The 14,460-nt window shown below is 33.1% G+C and overlaps 1 protein-coding gene across 4 annotated transcripts in view; it reads right to left on the bottom strand.

Moving 5' to 3' along the window:
- The window catches only part of L3MBTL3 (L3MBTL histone methyl-lysine binding protein 3), a 90,597-nt gene that overhangs the window by 46,741 nt on the left and 29,396 nt on the right, over positions 1–14,460 (bottom strand). For all 4 annotated transcript variants that reach the window (XM_039324544.1, XM_039324568.1, XM_039324560.1 and 1 more), the window contains exons 4-10: positions 13,899–14,058; positions 9,812–9,941; positions 8,899–8,983; positions 6,770–6,861; positions 3,559–3,663; positions 2,762–2,897; positions 579–670 (exon numbers count right to left, since the gene is read on the bottom strand). In XM_039324544.1, the coding sequence (XP_039180478.1) occupies positions 579–670; positions 2,762–2,897; positions 3,559–3,663; positions 6,770–6,861; positions 8,899–8,983; positions 9,812–9,941; positions 13,899–14,058 (800 nt within the window). The remainder of the gene's footprint in view (positions 1–578; positions 671–2,761; positions 2,898–3,558; positions 3,664–6,769; positions 6,862–8,898; positions 8,984–9,811; positions 9,942–13,898; positions 14,059–14,460) is intronic.

Genomic DNA, 14,460 nt, shown 5'->3' on the forward strand with positions numbered 1-14,460 from the left:
AAGATCACATTAATTCTTACTCAGACTTGATATGAGTTCAATTATTATTTTAATAATTATTAAAATTATCCACCTAGCCACTTTCATATCTAAGGCAGGATTAGAACTTTCAGTCTCTGTTTTCTAGCTTCTTAGATCAAGCTGGCAAATTCTGCACTTTCCTCTTTATTCTTTACTTTGTAATAGTTTTTCTTAGATTTCATATTCTTTTTAAAATTTTAATAAAAAAGCATGCAAATAAGAATTTAATGGCTACTCTCTTCTACCCATATAGGAAAATATTATTCTAATGCTTTAAAAAAAATAACCCAAAATTAAAGCTTTTAACAAACACTTTCAAGTAATTAAATTAACATCAAGAGGCACAGAAAAGATACAGAAAATACAAAAAATATCTCCAGAAAATAAGTAAAGAGATAGGTACTGTACATGTACAAATTTATTATATAAATTTACTATAAGGAGTTGATTTATTACATTGATAAAATCCATTATATTTTTTAACTAGATTGAGTATATCAATATATTACACAAATGCTAATGTGAACACAGAGATAAATATAAGGAAAAAAACCTACTGTGTTTTGGTTTTCAAACAAGGATTTAGGAGCAGCCTGAGCTTTACATTTCTTCAGATATGCAGGCCAATTAAATTCATCTTCTTTATAACCTGGAAACCATAAAGAAGAATAAAACATTTTTTTTTAAATTTGAGGTGCACTTAACTTTAATTACAGCTGTTTCTGTCAGTATCACCATTCAGTTTCTGCCAAACTGTCCATTTCAAGAACAAACAGAAGACATTTAACTCTTAAAAGCCCCTTGAGAATATAATTACAGGCACCACAGTAATTTAAAAACAAGATCAGTCAGTAATATCTGAAAATTCCAAAAGCACTAGCCTGTCTTCAAAAGTTACGAATATCTCTTTTCTAACACAAGTGAGGTACAAATGCAGTATTGACCAATAATACACACTGAAATTCTTGTAACTAACAAGTCTAATATTTTATCATTTTCTGAAGTGAAAATAGCAAAAGTCTGCAATCCTAAATTATAAAGGTACAATATGAACTATATTTGATAATTTCATTGTTAACTACGTCCACAAAGGCAAAAAAAGAAAAGAAAGGGGAAAAAAACTGCTTGCCAAGAAAAGAATTCTTAATTAGTGCAAGGCTGAATATAGTGACATAACATAGTTTAAGCATTACATGTAAAGAAACCTATGATATCCAAACAATTTTTAAAGATCAATAACAAACTATTGCATGCTGTTACCAAAACCCCTCTATTTTTCTGGTTTTGATTTTGTGATCTGTCCTAGAGAAACCTGTTTTGCATTAAGAGAAATAAAGAAGCATCTTCAACCAGTACGGAAGTATGGACCAAATGTATTCAAAGTTGAAGTTGCCCTCTTACTAAAGATGACATTGCACCTAATATGCTTATTTTCCTCAATTAAATCCAAGCTTTTTTGGGATATTACTTGCAAAAACTAAGTTTGGTCTCAAAACATTTCCAATGGAAGTAATGTACAAAGAACCAGTTGCTTACCCCTGTTTTTTTTAAATGAATTCTGTGAGTGTTATGCCTATGCTGCAGCCTTCTCTAGAACATTCTACAGTTATAAAAATGTTGGTGGCAATCAGCACAAAGACATCTGCATTCCCATCCAGTATTGGACTTACAGTAGGAATGTAAGCACCTGCAGAAAGGATGTTTCAAGGATGCTGTGAATGCAGAGGTGACTATTTTTAGGGATGGCAATTACAGGTAAGCAACTGTAATTGAACAACAATCTTACTTGGAGCTGGTGCTAATGTCTCAGTCTCCAACCAGAATGGATAATACAGTGACTCCATAAACATTAACAAGCAAGAGGGTTGCCAGTTAATAATTGATGTCCTTAATCCAGTGATAAAATTGCTAAGAGGAAATAGAAATCTTTCTTTTTCCCAAAGAGTAAAAAAACAACTACAATGTTGTGTGAGAAGTTATTATGAATACACAAAAAGCCAAGACATGACAAATAAAAGTGAAAAGAACAATCCAATTCCAAATTCAGTATAAAATAGGAGAGAAAGAATAGTTTCACTGAGGCAAAAGTCAGATCCACTTTAGGAAGCAAAATCAGATCACAATGCAGGCTTACCTTCTTGAGATAAAACATAGGATCTACACGAATAGTGGAGATGAGTGCAACCAAAAATTCCTCTGTGTGTGTGTTTTATACACAGACACACACAAATATTGGTCTGTTAAAATGAAAGCAATACCAAGCAGAAACAGGGAACTGTATCAGTATTAGAAATACACCTCAGAAACTGTCTTTTGCAGTGGCAAAAAAAAAAAAAATGGAATTGCTATCAATGCTAGAATTAGATGCTAAAAATTGAAGAGCGTCATAGAAGGATAAAGCATTCATTTATGAGTCTTGTATGATCGATCACATATCTATGGAGTTTCTCAATCATCCAGGTCATAGTTATCCCAAAGGTGTTTTTTCACGAGGCAACTAGATTTTCTTCTTTTTCTTTGAAGACATTTCACTTCTCATCCAAGAAGCTTCTTCAGCTCTGACTGGATGGTGGGGAATGGAAGGATTTCTGCAAGGAGTATACTACTTTTTTTATTATTATTATTATAGCCAGTATAAATTTTTACTTTTAGATTCCTAAGTCTCTCACTATAAAAGTGTAACTATGCTGCCTTAACACAATAAAGAAAGGTCATAAATTGTTTATGGATAACGTAGTACCTTTTGGTGGATGAAGCTTATGCCCGGTTTTCTCACACCACCCAACAGGGTGAATATCTGAAGAATCAGCATTCAGCCAAAAATCATAACAGTCTGGATATTCATCAAAATGAAGTCGAATTCTGTAGCCACAAATCTAAAATCACAGTATATAAAAATAGAAGCGTATCTCCTCATGGGCCTTACAGAGCCAATTATTGAATAGGGGGACAATTCTCAAACAAACTTTAGATTGCATAATCATTCAATACAGTAGTGCAAACTTATCACATCTTTATCTTTATTCAATATATATATATATATATATTGTTTATAAGTAAAAATCCAATACTTCTTTCCAGCTATAATCCAAGGAAACATTCTGTGGTAAGTATTTCTAAATATTTCTTGTAATAATATTAGAATCTAGGTCTAATCAATGAAGTTGAATCACACAACATTTAATAAATCACGCAACATTTAATAAAAGATGCAATGGTTACAAATTTAGATGAATTTAGAAATTTAGAAAAATTAAAAAGCTTTACAGAAGTACCAGAAAGTGTGACTTTGAAGGTACCTAAGCAAAACAATAGCCATTATCATTATAGGGACATGACTTTCAAACAGTTCCCCATTGTGGGAAACATGTTGGATTACACTCAATGTTTGATTTGGTGCAACAAAGCTCTTCTTATATTCTTATTTATAGTTTATAATTCTATGTTACCTGGCTCTAAATGATGGGGTGCAGTTATTTTCTTATTGCCTGCTATAATTTGTTTTTAATACAGACAAATGGATCACCTGTCACTCACCTCTACTACTGTAAGCACACAATACATTGACTGATGCTCAGGATCCACTCCTTCTAGTTTCATTCCAACTTTGAATCCATTTTTGTTGTATGGGAAGGACTGGTACTAGAAGTAAAATGTCAAGTTTTATTTAACATAAGCATTTCTAAACTACACCAAGATAGATACCTTACTTTTCTCCTTTAAGAAGAAAATCCAGATCTTCCATATTGATTCCAGCTAATGAAACTTTTTTCCCCACCTCCATTTTTCAAAAAAAGCTATACGGACATAAACTAGATCAAAATCTTCAATATAAAGTACATTATGCATTTCCTAAGTAATAAATATGTTAATATATTTCCGGATTAATGGCTCTTTGTAATTCCTCTCTCATCTTTTACATTCCTGCAGTGTGAGTTGTATTTTGAACTTAGGTTAAGTAATTATGTCATCATATGCTTCATTATACAATACAATATTGCATATATGTCTTTGCATGACCTTTAAGAATGGGGCTTTCTTTACTGTGTCAGTTACGCCTTTTAGTTTCTAATTGATTTTAGAGTTTGTGCCTTAAGCAGAGACAGTAAATACAAGGATGAGTGCAGCTGTGCTTCCTTATCTCTCTCTGCAGCAAAGCTTAGGAATTGCTTGTTGGAATAACAATTAAGAGACTTCGTAAAGTCATATATATAAGTAAGCTTCCTTTCAAAAAATGCATCTCTATGTTTTCATACAACGAAGGATACTATTGTCTTCCTTTCTGTTAGCATTTTCTTTAATCGTTGTAAAATAATTGTATTGACATCTCCTATTAACAAATACACATTGTCAAACTGTTTGTAATCAACATTCTCTTTAAGACCTATGTGGACCTAGTAGTTCTTATTCTTGGTTCATCTGGGTACAAAAAAAAAACCCGTAATGACTTGATAGTAACCTGCTAGCTTTGAAAAATAATTAATTCTTCGGATCCTCTTCAGTGGTTGGTATTTATTGTGAAAGTTTTTCTACCACTGTGCTAAAATTCATTTTAATACCAAGAGTTTGATAAATTTCTTACCGTATATTCCGCCGTATAAGGCAACCCGGCGTATAAGACGACCCCCATCTTCGGCGCCGAATCACATGCCTAGAAAGTCGTCTTATACGCCGGAAACTACCGTAATTTCCGGTGTATAAGACGACTTGGCATATAAGATGACCCCCGACTTCGGCGCCGATTTCCGCGCTTTCAAAAGTCATCTTATACGCCGGAAAGTACATGAAGTTCAAAAATTCTGGTCTGTGAAAAGTATCTGCTTCTTCCGCAATGATTTTTCTAGTTATGCCATGAAGATATAACCATGCAAAAATCAATTATCTATACATTTACTTTAAAGAATAATTTTACGAGCAGGATTTTGCATTACTGCTTGTATTGAAACAAGTGTAAGAACAAATGGATTTGCGAGTTTTCAACAGGCGTATTGTTTCACTCTTTGAAACTGCTTGACATACAGCAAAACAAGTCAATGCTCCAGGCAAAATAAACCACAATTAAGAAGCAATGTGTGTCTATGAACGCTAGGGAAGGGGAAGAGGCAGAGGAGGTACTGTAAGATTATACACAATTTTATGTTAATCCTTTCCTAGGAACCCAAGTTTCACTACTCCTTTTTGTCTACTTTAATGACTATTATTAACAACAGTAACTGGATAATTAGGGTTACTCCAATAAAATTATTGATGTACAGTTACATCAACTGAAGCTTCTCGCCAGAGGTTGCTAGTAATCAAAGCTATAACCACCGATCCTGTCAAAATACACAGGACCCACATGCATTCAACTTAAGCTGTATACAGCATTGTAGATTGTTGTGCAGTCCTTCGTGTAATTCTTATTAAATTTTCTCCATAATAATTTACTATTTTCACAGCATTCATACTGTAGGTATAACAGCATCTATATATACATTAGAAGAATACCAGGAATGGATACAGTGTGAAAAAAAGACACAAAAAAATGTTGCATATAAAGAGCACTGTTTTTGTATGCCAGAATGATGTCATCTAGAATGATTTAACTGCCTGTAAAATTATGAGATTTATGTTTATTGTTTCACTGACACAATCCTTATTTCAGTGTGTACAAAAATATTTTACATAATGTCAATTTAAAAAGCCATTAATTATCTAACCATTATAACTATTGAAAGGTTTCTTTTCTATTCAGGTTTGTTCGTATTATGTGCTCCAATATTTATATATATATATAAAATTTAGATATATAAGTCCCTCCTCTAACTCATTACTGACTCTAAGCTGCATGCATTTTTTTTTAAAAAAACCCACAATTGCTAAAATAAAGCAAAAAAGAATAAACAATGTGTGAATCAAAAAACCTACAACCAAAAGAGACAATTTATTCCAAATGGGTATACCTAATCCTATCCCAGAATCTGGAGTGCGGAAAACAGGTTAAAAACGTATCTTCACCAGTGTACAAACCGAAACCAAGCACAAATGCATATAGCTAGTGCTCACACTTCAGACTGCCAGCAGTAATAATACCAATGAATTCTTATTGCAATGTTTTGGAATTGGGCACTTAGTAGCTTACAGAAATCATCTGAAAATATATCAATCGGTATAAAAATATAAGGAAGTATGAAATAACAATTCAAACAATTCAGTTTTAAACTGAGGCAGAAGCATGCTTAGCTAAATTAACATCAACATTTAAAGCCCGCTGTTTTTAAAAACAAGTGTTTAGAAGAGTTAAATATAATACAACTAGAACTCCAGAACTATGTTGTCACTATGAAAACCTGCCCACTTATATGCAGGTTTCGATAATAGAAAGATTGAGGGCAATAGAAGAAGGGGACGACAGAGAATGAGATGGCTGGATAGAGTCACTGAAGCAGTAGGTGTGAACTTAAATGGACTCCAGAAGATGGTAGAGGACAGGAAGACCTGGAGGAACGTTGTCCATGGGGTCGCGATGGGTCGGACACGACTTCGCAATTAACAACAACAATCGATAATAGAACATCTGGGATAATCTCTACATCAATTATTATATATAAACATAGTAACATCTGTGAACTGCCTTTCATAAGTAAGGGAATTAATATAACCCTTATTAGCCATGTCAAAATTTTAAGTTCACATTTATTTAAGACACTTAACTAGCAAAGTATATATTCCTCAAATCAACCAATTAGGAATTTATAGGGGAGCTTACCTCTTTAAAAATCTTAGGAGGTGCTGCTGTAGCCTTTTCTTCTTCCAAATATGAAGACCAACTCCACGCTTTCTTTCCCTTTGACATTAAAGCTGAAATCAGAAATCAAAGCAGTTAAAGATATTAGAAAATAAAATCTAGTCACAGAAGACACATGTAAGCTGTTATCTGCACTCAGGTAACTGTCTATTTTTTTTGCTTTCAAACTACTGAAAAACATCTTATCAGCAAGTATAGGATGATTCTCTTCCCTGTGCCATTCATAGATAATAAGTATCTTGGTGAAAAATCTTGTATTGCAATTGGTTAAATATGGTAATATCATCCCATACGCTTCAAATCTAGTAATGTAATGTTACTATACAGGCAGTCCCTGACTTACAGCAGTTCATTTAGTGACTGTTCAAACGGCACTGAGAAATGTGACTTATGATCGTTTTCCACATGACCCCATGGTCAGCCTCCCCATGGTCTTGTGATGGCAACTGACTCACACTTATGACCGTTGCTATGTCCGAAGGTTATGTGATCACCACTGGCAACCTTTTGACAAAATCAAGGGGGAAAGCCAGATTCACTTAACAACCGTGTTACTAACTTATCAACTGTGGTGATTCACTTAACAACTGTGGCAAGAAAAGTTGTAAAATGGGGCAAAACACACTTAACAAATGTCTCAACAACAGAAATTTTGGGTTCCATTGTGGTTGTAAATCGAGGACTACCTCTATTTGTGTGAACAGCACTGTAACAGCTTGCTTTTAATTAAGACAGCAGAGATAGTAGATGATTACCATCAAAGTGAAAATTAGAGATCAGCTTATAGGTAACGAATACTGCCCTAATCTTATTATTTTCCTTAAAGAAGCATATTCACTCCTTTAGGAAACTAACTCCACAGTGATACGGTAGCATTTTAATACTTAGTTAACACTCTGGATTTGTCACTTTTTGAAATATGCAATACTTAATTTTCTACATGTTCCCAAAAATTAATTGAACAATTTCATCTATGCGGAACAGAAATCCCCATCAGTGTTCAGGGAAGAGTATTGTCTTAATTTCGTTTATACATCTACTTTAAACTCTCCTATGGAATGGGGAACATTAAAGACAGAATATCTGAAGCTTTTAATAAAACAATAAAATGTAAGCACTCGAAGGACGATGCTCTTCCATTTTTTCTTTTACAAAACACTGAATGTTTTACCATGTACAACATAGCTATTATAATAATATTGATATTATTGACTAAATATAAAATATAGTACATTCATTTAATTACTTAATTAATTTAGTATTTGCATAGCTGTCCATCCCAATGGTGGGATTCAGCTGGTTCGCACCACTTCGGCAGAACCGGTAGCTAATTTTTTGTTGCCCAGGCCCAGAATGGACTTCCGGATGCAGCATCCACACAGATAACCAGTTGTTCACATACTTGAATCCCACCACTGGTCCATCCCATTTAGTGACACTGTGCAGCATACCTAATAATCACGAATGTATAAAAACTGATTGAAACCAATCAATTTAAATTAAAATAAAAACAAGATCAATCAAATTTAAAAAAGCAATGGCATAAAAACGGAGTGCATCCATTAACTGTCATATAGCTATCCAACAGGTTCTCCTATCATAGTATCACTAAATTAGTTGATAAAGCTATGTCCGAAGGCAGGGGTGGGCAACTATGGCAACTTTCTACAACTGTGGACTTCAATTCCCAGAATTCCTAAGCCAGCAAGGGAGTTGAAGTTCACAGGTCATAAAGTTGTCACAGTTGCCGTCCTCTGTTTTAAGGGCTTTCTGGAAAACTAATGGAATTGGGACCAACCTCACCTCAGGAGGGGGAGGGAATGATGTTCCAGAGGATGGGGGCTACGTCAATTTTATCGACAAAACATACACTAGAAATGTTCACATGTGGCATTATGAAAAATCAATGACCAGAAGATATTTGCAAATTGTATAAATTATATACTGTATAAAATTCACATATTCATATAATATGGTTGTTCACTTCTGATTGTACACTTAATCAATCCATTTACCTCACGATAAAATTTAAGTTTTTTGAGGAATTGAAGGAAAACTTCATTCTGCTAAAGTATTATATATCAACTTACTTTGTTTTAAAATTGCCACCTCTCGTTTCCTTTTCCTTGTGGCTCTTTGAGATACCCTCAGTATTCTTCCTTCAGAGTTCTCTTCCTAAATTGCAAAATTAAATATTGTGGCAGGCATAATTATCATTTATAATGATCAAACACAGAAGTTTCTGTTCTGATTCTATTTTGAATATTTAAATATGAATTCAGTTCATGTAAAAATCAATGGAGAATGAAGTTCCAGCTTGCAGAGTGGTGTTAAACTAGGAAGATGGTATGATGAACAATTTAAGTACACTGAAACTAGATGTATGAATAAAATTCAATTTTGATTTGCAATATTAACAGTGAACTACAATACAGGACTTTCCTAATTATTTTCTCAATACAAGAGAGAAGAATAGCAATATGCTCTCTATAAGACTCTGTAAGAAAATGACTACACTGTAAAACAGATATATAGTTTACTATTCTTTCATTCTAGCTACATGAAAATAAATGCAATAGGCAGAAGAGTATATATATTTAACACCAGCCCAGCTCCAACATCCAATTCAGCAAGAATTCACAATATTTGTCAATGGCAAAGTTAAATGAATTTTGCTCTATCAATCAAGTAATTGAAATGCCGTATTATTGAAATTTACAATATTTCAATATACTTACACCTTATAAGATTTCAAATAAAAAATCAAGTTCATAAAATTCGGAGAAAAATGATTTGAATCTAGAAATCTCATGAGATGAGGCAAATCAGTTAAATTTAGATTAAAACATAGTATTCCATTTATGATTTGTTCAATCTACCTCTGAACAAATTATGATTGGCAACAGGCTTAAAGTACACAGGTTTTACAAGCAAGGACTACTGAACAGTACTAAAACTACAAGAAATTGTCTAATCTAGAACTATCAACTGAAAAATACTAACAGTTTCCTTGTCTTTATCCTTTTCTTCAATAACCTCTCCTTTGGATGGCAATTTGCTTTTTCTCTTTTGAATGCCCTTAGAATAGTCTTCATCACTGCATTCGGACACATCTTTTTCCTCCTTTGATTCCCTAGAATGAGAATTAAATTGCATTAATTAATACAAGGAAAAAGTTATGATTCACAAAACAGACTTCACATCTTTTAAACCTTTTCTTTTCTATATCTTTTCAAAGCACATACTTTAAAAGGGCATTTTAAAAGAAAGAAGTAGCAAATTTGAATGCTGTCAAGTGGAATAATAGAAAGACTGCAATCAAATCTCACTAGACTTACGGAAAAAAAAACCTCCTCTGTACCCTCTGTTGGAACATTCTAGCCCAACAAGCCAGGGATCTATTGAAACAATGTTGCAGCATGAGAAAATAAGCACTGCCGAAAATGAAATGCAAACCACATTGAAATTAATTCAAGAATCAATACAAAGAAACCATGAAGAGACAAAAAGTAATTTTGATAAATTAAATGAACAAATGTTGGATATAAAGACACAATTTGAATCAATCTATATTAAAAGAAAGAGAATTTATAGAACTAGCAAAAAAAGAAATGGAGTTTTTCTTCAAAGAAAACAAAAAAGAGATAAGAAAAGATACAAGGCAAGGATGTCCATTATCTCCATTGTTATTTATTCTGACCTTGGAAGTTTTAAATAGAAATATTAGACAAGATACATAAATTAAAGGACTAGAAATAAAAGGTGAAGCATACAAGTTACAAGCATTTGCTGATGATTTGGTATTTATTTTAGAAGAACCTTTGGAGACGATTCCTAAACTACTGGAAAAGGTAGAACAGTATGGAGAAATAGCAGGACTGAAAATAAACAGAGAAAAAACTAAAGTAATAGTCAAAAATCTTTCAGATAAACAAAAAAACCCCCAAATATCAGAAAAAATAGAATTACAAATAGTTAAAAAGGTCAAATATCTGGCAATATACTTAACAACATGATGTTCAATGATAAAAGATAACTATACAAAACTATTGAATCAAATAAGAGTGGATTTGGAAAAATGGAAAAATTTGCAATTGTCACTATTAGGAAGAATTGCTACAGTGAAAAAGAATATATTACCGAAAATCTCATTTTTATTCCAAACAATACCTATAAAACTTAAAAAAAATATTTTAAAATTTAAATTCATTAATTTTGAAATTTATTTGGCAAGGAAAGAAAGCTAGAATTAAGATGAAAATGTTACAAGATGCCAAGGAAAATGGAGGTTTGGGTTTACCAGAGTGGGTTTCATATTACCAAGCATCTGTATTAACATGGGTAAAAGAATGGATAATTCTTAGAAACAAAAGGTTGTTATATCTGGAGGTGCATGATTTACAATTGGAGTGGCATGCTTTCTTATGGTAAGGGAAAAATAAAATTCATAAATACTTCCACAATCACTATATAGGAAATGCATTATTAACAACATGGGAAAAAATAAAATGTAAAATATATCTGAAAATTTCAGGGTGGTTATCAACAATGGAAGCATCTGTATACCCAAATTTAGTTGACTTTGAAAACATCTGGACATATAGAGTTATTTTAAACTCTGAAGGGAATTTAAAATCTAAACAAGAAATGGAAAATCAGGGTATCAATTTATCATGGTGGGCACATTTACAAATGCAAACTAGATATGATAAAGAAGTTAAATTGTAGGTTTTTATAAGGAGCAAATCTTGTTTGATAAGATATTGTTAACTTCTGATGAGAAACTAATTAAGAAAATGTATAATTTTTTATTAACGTTGAAAATGGAAAGCAAACAAGTTAAAGAAACAATGATAAGTTGGGCAAAAATTTTTGGATATAATATAGAATTAGAAAAATGGCAAAATTTATGGGAAAGAAATTATAAACTGACAATGTCAACTTTCTACAAAGAAAATTTATATAAAATGTTTTATAGATGGCACTTGCCACCAGCAAGACGAGCAAAAATGTTTAAAAACATGTCAAATAGATGTTGGAACGCAAACAGAAGTCAGGCACTTATTATCATGTTTTGTGGACAGGTGCCAAAGCAAAGAATTATTGGAAAAAGATACATGCCTGGCTAGAAAAGATGTTGGGAGAACATGTAGAGTTTAAATCTGAACTTTTTTTAATTAGGTATAATAACAAAAAGATTAAACATATGTTTAACTTTGCATGTTACAACAGTGACAAGAATTATATTTGCGCAATATTGGAAAAATGAAGAATAATACCATCAGATGAAGAAATAATTAAAAAATATTAGAATGCACAGAGATGGATAGACTGAGACTGAAAGAAAAAGAAGAAACAGAATATTATCAAACTTGGGACTTATTTTATCGATGGCTAGAAGAAAGAATAAAGGATTAGGAACTAAATATGTATTACAATGTAATAGTAGTAAAGTTGGAAGGGACCTTGGAGGTCATCTAGTCCAACCCCCTGCTCTGGCAGGAAACCCTACACCATTTCGGACAAATGGCTGTCCAGTCTCTTCTTAAAAACTTCCAGTGTTGGAGCATTTACTGCTTCTGGAGGCAGGCTGTTCCACTGATTAATTGTTCTCACTGTCAGGAAGTTTCTCCTTAGTTCTAGGTTGCGTCTCTCTTTGATTAGTTTCCACCCGTTGCTTCTTGTCCTGCCTTCAGGTGCTTTGGAAAATAGCTTGATTCCCTCTTCTTTATGGCAGCCCCTGTATTTACATTAGCAAATGTAAATACAGACAGCACATTTGTTGAATAAATACTACTGAATGTATGGAAAAAAATTAATAAAAACCTTTAAAAAAAGAAGAAAGACTGCAATCTGTTGAAAGATTGAAGATATTATTATGTAGGAATAAGTACAATCCCAGTAAAACAAATTTCTCAAATGAACACAGTAAAAGCAACTATGCAATAACTATTTGCATTAGGAATAAACTGAACTATACTATTATCAACAGAGAGTGAAACAGTTAATGCATGGCCCTGAACAAAAACACATGACTTTGCTTCTGTAAATTCCAATATATTGGATTGCATCTAAATAGAACCTTTATAAAATCAAAGTGAATAATGCAAACTTTTTTATCACAAGCTCATATAATAAGCAAAATTCTATGAATATATAATGATGTTGCAATCTTTAACTAGAAGTCAAACCTACTGGGATTTATTTCTTAGTAGATATGTATCAGAACTGTTCCAATTCTTGTAAGCATGCAGGAATGTGAATGAAGCACCTATCTTTGACAGCCATGTGTTTTTTGCAGGTTTACTTCTTTTAAGACTGCATCCTGTTGACACTTAGCTATGAATTATACTGAACGGTAATCAAATATATGACTATTCTGGCAGATTTATATTATGCTCACAAACAGTGGTAATTACTGAGAAAAATATGGCTTCTCCGAGACGTGTAAGGTCAATTCTGTTTCAAGCTCTTGGGAATTCTTTTATTTATAAACTTATTTAAACAATTGTAGAAAATATCTGCCTTGTTTTATCTAACTGAACAGAGGTCAATAATGCAGCATCAAAAGCACTACACTATCTACAGCAGTGTTTCTCAACCTTGACAATTTTAAGGCATGTGGACTTCAACTCCCAGAATTCCACAGTCAGCATTGCTGGCTGTGGAATTCTGGGAATTGAAGTCCACATGCCTTAAAATTGTCAAGGTTGTGAAACACTGATCTACAGTATCCCCAAATGGCATCACTGAACTCACATAGAAGCATTCTTAACAAATAAATGTTTGAATTTTTGTAAGATCAGTTGTGTTCTAGCCCTGGAATTTCTTAAGGGTGGAAGATTTGCACCTGCAACCGCTATAAGGCTTGCATGGTAGCACCTAGTGCCTCTAATATCCCTGTACTTTTTCTCCTTTGCTTCAGAAAAAAACAACCCAGCAGTAATTAGCACAATAATACAACACAGATTTCATTTTTTAAAAGATCAACTGACAGCTCAGCAAGTATTTTTAATCAGTGTTCTCTTAGGCAATAACAGAATTTGTACTTGCAATGATATTATGCTGTATGTATTACATTAACTCTTACTTGTTTTTAAACAGATGAGCACATTTTTGGCTGCAAGCTCTTTCTCCAGCTACAAACTCCACTGATGTTCCGGACTGAAAATAATTTTCACAAAAATGAAGCCCATCTGCCTTGGCAGTTTCCTTCAATTTTGGTGGTATGTCTGTTTTTTCTGAGAATGCTACACAGAAGAAAGAAAGCAGTGAATACTCAAGATGACATAAAGGTTGGGGGGGAAAAAGCATATCAATAAATCATGTCAAACAAAATGACCAAGACTTTCAGCTGGGAAACACACCTAGCACATGTCTACCATTCCTTAAAGTAGCTGTATCTTTTATCCAGGATTTTGTGGCTGCTTTTGCGGCTGTAGAACAATCTATATTACAACTTGCATGCTCCAAAGCATCTTTTTGCTACTTTCCTGCACCTCTTTAATTACCAATACCCTTTTCAAAAGGGATTTCAGGCTTCCCACGAGCTATCAGTGCTGACACTTTAGAAAAATCTTACTGGCTTCATCTAAACCATTTACTCAACAACAATCTTATTTTCTCGGAGTGATGGTGAACAGTTTGATGAA

This window comes from Crotalus tigris, unplaced genomic scaffold (assembly GCF_016545835.1).
Source record: "Crotalus tigris isolate CLP2741 ecotype Arizona unplaced genomic scaffold, ASM1654583v1 scf7180000017611.44802233496:7321179, whole genome shotgun sequence".
NCBI lineage: Eukaryota > Metazoa > Chordata > Lepidosauria > Squamata > Viperidae > Crotalus > Crotalus tigris.